This window comes from Sinocyclocheilus anshuiensis, unplaced genomic scaffold (assembly GCF_001515605.1).
Source record: "Sinocyclocheilus anshuiensis isolate Anshui unplaced genomic scaffold, SAMN03320099.WGS_v1.1 scaffold708, whole genome shotgun sequence".
Classification (NCBI taxonomy): Eukaryota; Metazoa; Chordata; class Actinopteri; order Cypriniformes; family Cyprinidae; genus Sinocyclocheilus; species Sinocyclocheilus anshuiensis.
In genome coordinates this window covers 2,195,617-2,198,402 of record NW_015555881.1, presented here as the reverse complement: position 1 = coordinate 2,198,402, position 2,786 = coordinate 2,195,617, and the positions used below count along the sequence as shown (strand labels likewise).

At 41.4% G+C, this 2,786-nt stretch overlaps 1 protein-coding gene across 1 annotated transcript in view; it reads left to right on the top strand.

Moving 5' to 3' along the window:
- Window positions 1–6: 6 nt before the first annotated feature.
- LOC107675707 (SHC-transforming protein 3-like) overlaps window positions 7–2,786 on the top strand; it is a 26,323-nt gene continuing 23,543 nt past the window's right edge. The window contains exon 1 of the mRNA XM_016470120.1: window positions 7–930. Coding sequence (XP_016325606.1) covers window positions 367–930 — 564 coding nt within the window. The 5' untranslated portion in view covers window positions 7–366. The remainder of the gene's footprint in view (window positions 931–2,786) is intronic.

The following is a 2,786-nucleotide window of genomic DNA, read 5'->3' as shown; positions in this document are numbered from 1 at the left end:
CTCTCTCCGAGTGAGTCATGCATGTTCAGTGATCTGCCAGGATGCGGGGGGAGAGAGAGACATCTCTTCACTAGAGCTCTGTCTCTCTCTGCCATCTCTGGCCCTCTATCTCTGTAGAGGAGCGACCTCGCGCTGCTTTTCTCTCTCGTCGTCCTCTGTCTCCATGGATTCCGCGTTTTGTGGTTTATTTTTGGTCCCCAAGCTGCTGCTGCCGCTGCTGCACGGCGTCGGATTTTCCTGACGGCCACTCGCTCCCTTTCTTCTAACCCTTGAGGACGCTTTCTCAGCTCCAGCATGTTAAAGAAGTGGACAGTCAGTTGGGAGTTGGATGTGTCCGTTCGCATGTAGGCTGGCACACCGAGGGGAATGCTTCACCGTGGTAAATACAACCGATTCCGGAATGAGTCAGTGACGTCCGTCGATGAGCTTCTGCACGGTCTCTCCATGAATGCCAAGGTCTCGGCCGTCCCGCTGTCGCCGCCTGTGGGCGACCCTCCGTACGCCCCGTCAGCCGAGGTCTTGCCGCCCGACCCTGCGGAAGAGTCCGGCACCTTGTGCACCCTCATTAACAAAGTCTCCAACCTCAAATTCGCCAACTCCTCCGGACTGCTGGGCATCAAGGGCCTGCCGTCCGCCGTCAAGGATCTGGCTGTGTCCAAGCTCCAGGGAGGAGCGTCAGGAGGCGGATCCGGTAGCCCAGGCTCATCCACCCTCCCAGCAGCCTCCGGAGCGCCTCACGCCCTGCCGGAGCACAGTTCCGCAAACTCTGGGAAGAAGGGCAGGATGGAAGAGTCTCAGCCCGGCGGAGAGGGCTGGGGCCTGGGTGGGACGGGTGCCGCGGGTTGCGGTGGGCTGGTGAATAAGCCTTCTCGCGGATGGCTGCACTCAGGTGAAAAGATTTCCGGACCTGGAGTGACGTACGTCGTTAAGGTAAGATCCAAATGCTTTCTGATTTCTGCAATCCCTTGTTGTTTTCCTTCCGTGTGCTGGTACAGAGGGATTATGTGTACGATTTGGAATAATACAGGTCGCCAGTGACTCGAAACGGCACCATTACGTTCACAACTGACCATAAAAGCACAGACTGTTCCGCCACATACTGTACCATGATTACATGCCGTCTGTTTTGTCTGAGTCTTACATGCATGTGAATGTGGGCGGTATGAGCCAAATCGGATTTTGTAATACCATTAAAAAATACTTGGGAATTAAATCATACAGTATAGATTAAATGATCATGTTTGTGTATGAATAAATGAGTGAATTTAGAACAAGTGAAGATACTTCATCTCATTTGATTTGTTTTCTTTGCTGGAACTTGATCAAACAAATCAAAGGATGATTATGCTTAACCAGTGTTTCATATTTTATAACACTTGAGTTAAAGACCGAAATAGTAAAACTAATATCATAAACACCTGTGACTGAACCAGGGTTGTTATAGTACTAAAATTAAACCATAACCAAACATTTTCATTACTTGAAATAAAATAAAATACAACATTTAATAATAATAATAAAAAAAAATTTTTTTCATCTAGTTGCAAAGGCACCTCATTTTCATTTAGCTTAACTTGATGTACAACAATATCTAAAAATAAATCTGAAAATAAAATAAATAAATAAAACTAGTATAAACTATATGATAACTAATATAAATGATATAATAAAAAATAAAAACTATATAGACTTATTTTTTTTTTAATAATAAAAAGGCAAAAACACAGCTAAATTACTAAAACTAACTAATATTAAAACGAAAAATAAAAACTAATTCAAAATATGAGTAGTATCTCAATGATACTAAAATAAAACATCAGTTAAATTTAATGTGGAAAGTTGCAAGTGTGACATTGCTCAAACTTGTCTCGATCTGCACTTTTCAAATTCCTCATCGTTATTAAAGTCAAATCACATTTATCTATACCGCTTTATACCAAGCAGCTTCGTAATAAACAGTATACAATACAATATAAAAATATTGTATGTTGTAAAATTGTAAAATGGCTGTAAAGCAGCTCTAAAGAAGATAACAATATCATTATTCAGTTCAATAACAGTGTCAGGGTTCTTTGTACAGTAAATAAAATAAATCAGTCCTGTCCAATCATAGCTTTGCAACATACCTTTATTTAATTCACTATATACAGTATAATATGTTTTACAGTCACACAGCCCTGCATGCATGCGCTTCAGAGACTCTGACTGCTAGTGTAATATAACACACGTACAGTTATCCAACTTCTCTATGTACATCGTTATTGTGATATATTCTCTGCTTTCCTTAAATATCACAGACATAGTGGTTCAGTTGTCCGTGCAACCGCTTTTTTTGTTTTTTTTTACCTCCATAGATTTGATCTATTCAAATTAACTGCAAGTTTATCACATCAAAAGGGAAGTGCATGCAAATCGTGTAACCACGGCGACCGGTTACCAGACCAGGGGGATGTTGTTCCGGCTACATTTCTGTTACTGTATCGTCTCCGGAGATCATGACGTGTGCAGGACAGAGCACCTATTCTTGTCCACATCTATATGCAAAGACAAACATGATAACTGATCTTTGACTGTTGAAGTTTTGATTTGTGCAAATATGTGCACGTACGCCATGATTAACATGCATGTAGCACCTGCTTTCTGTGCATTCGATATAAACGCACGTACTTATATTTGTCTATATATGACATAAATATAAATATGTGCATTTAAATCAAATGCACATAAAGCAGGTGCTACATGCATGTTAATCATGGCGTACGTGCACATATTTGCACACATATATA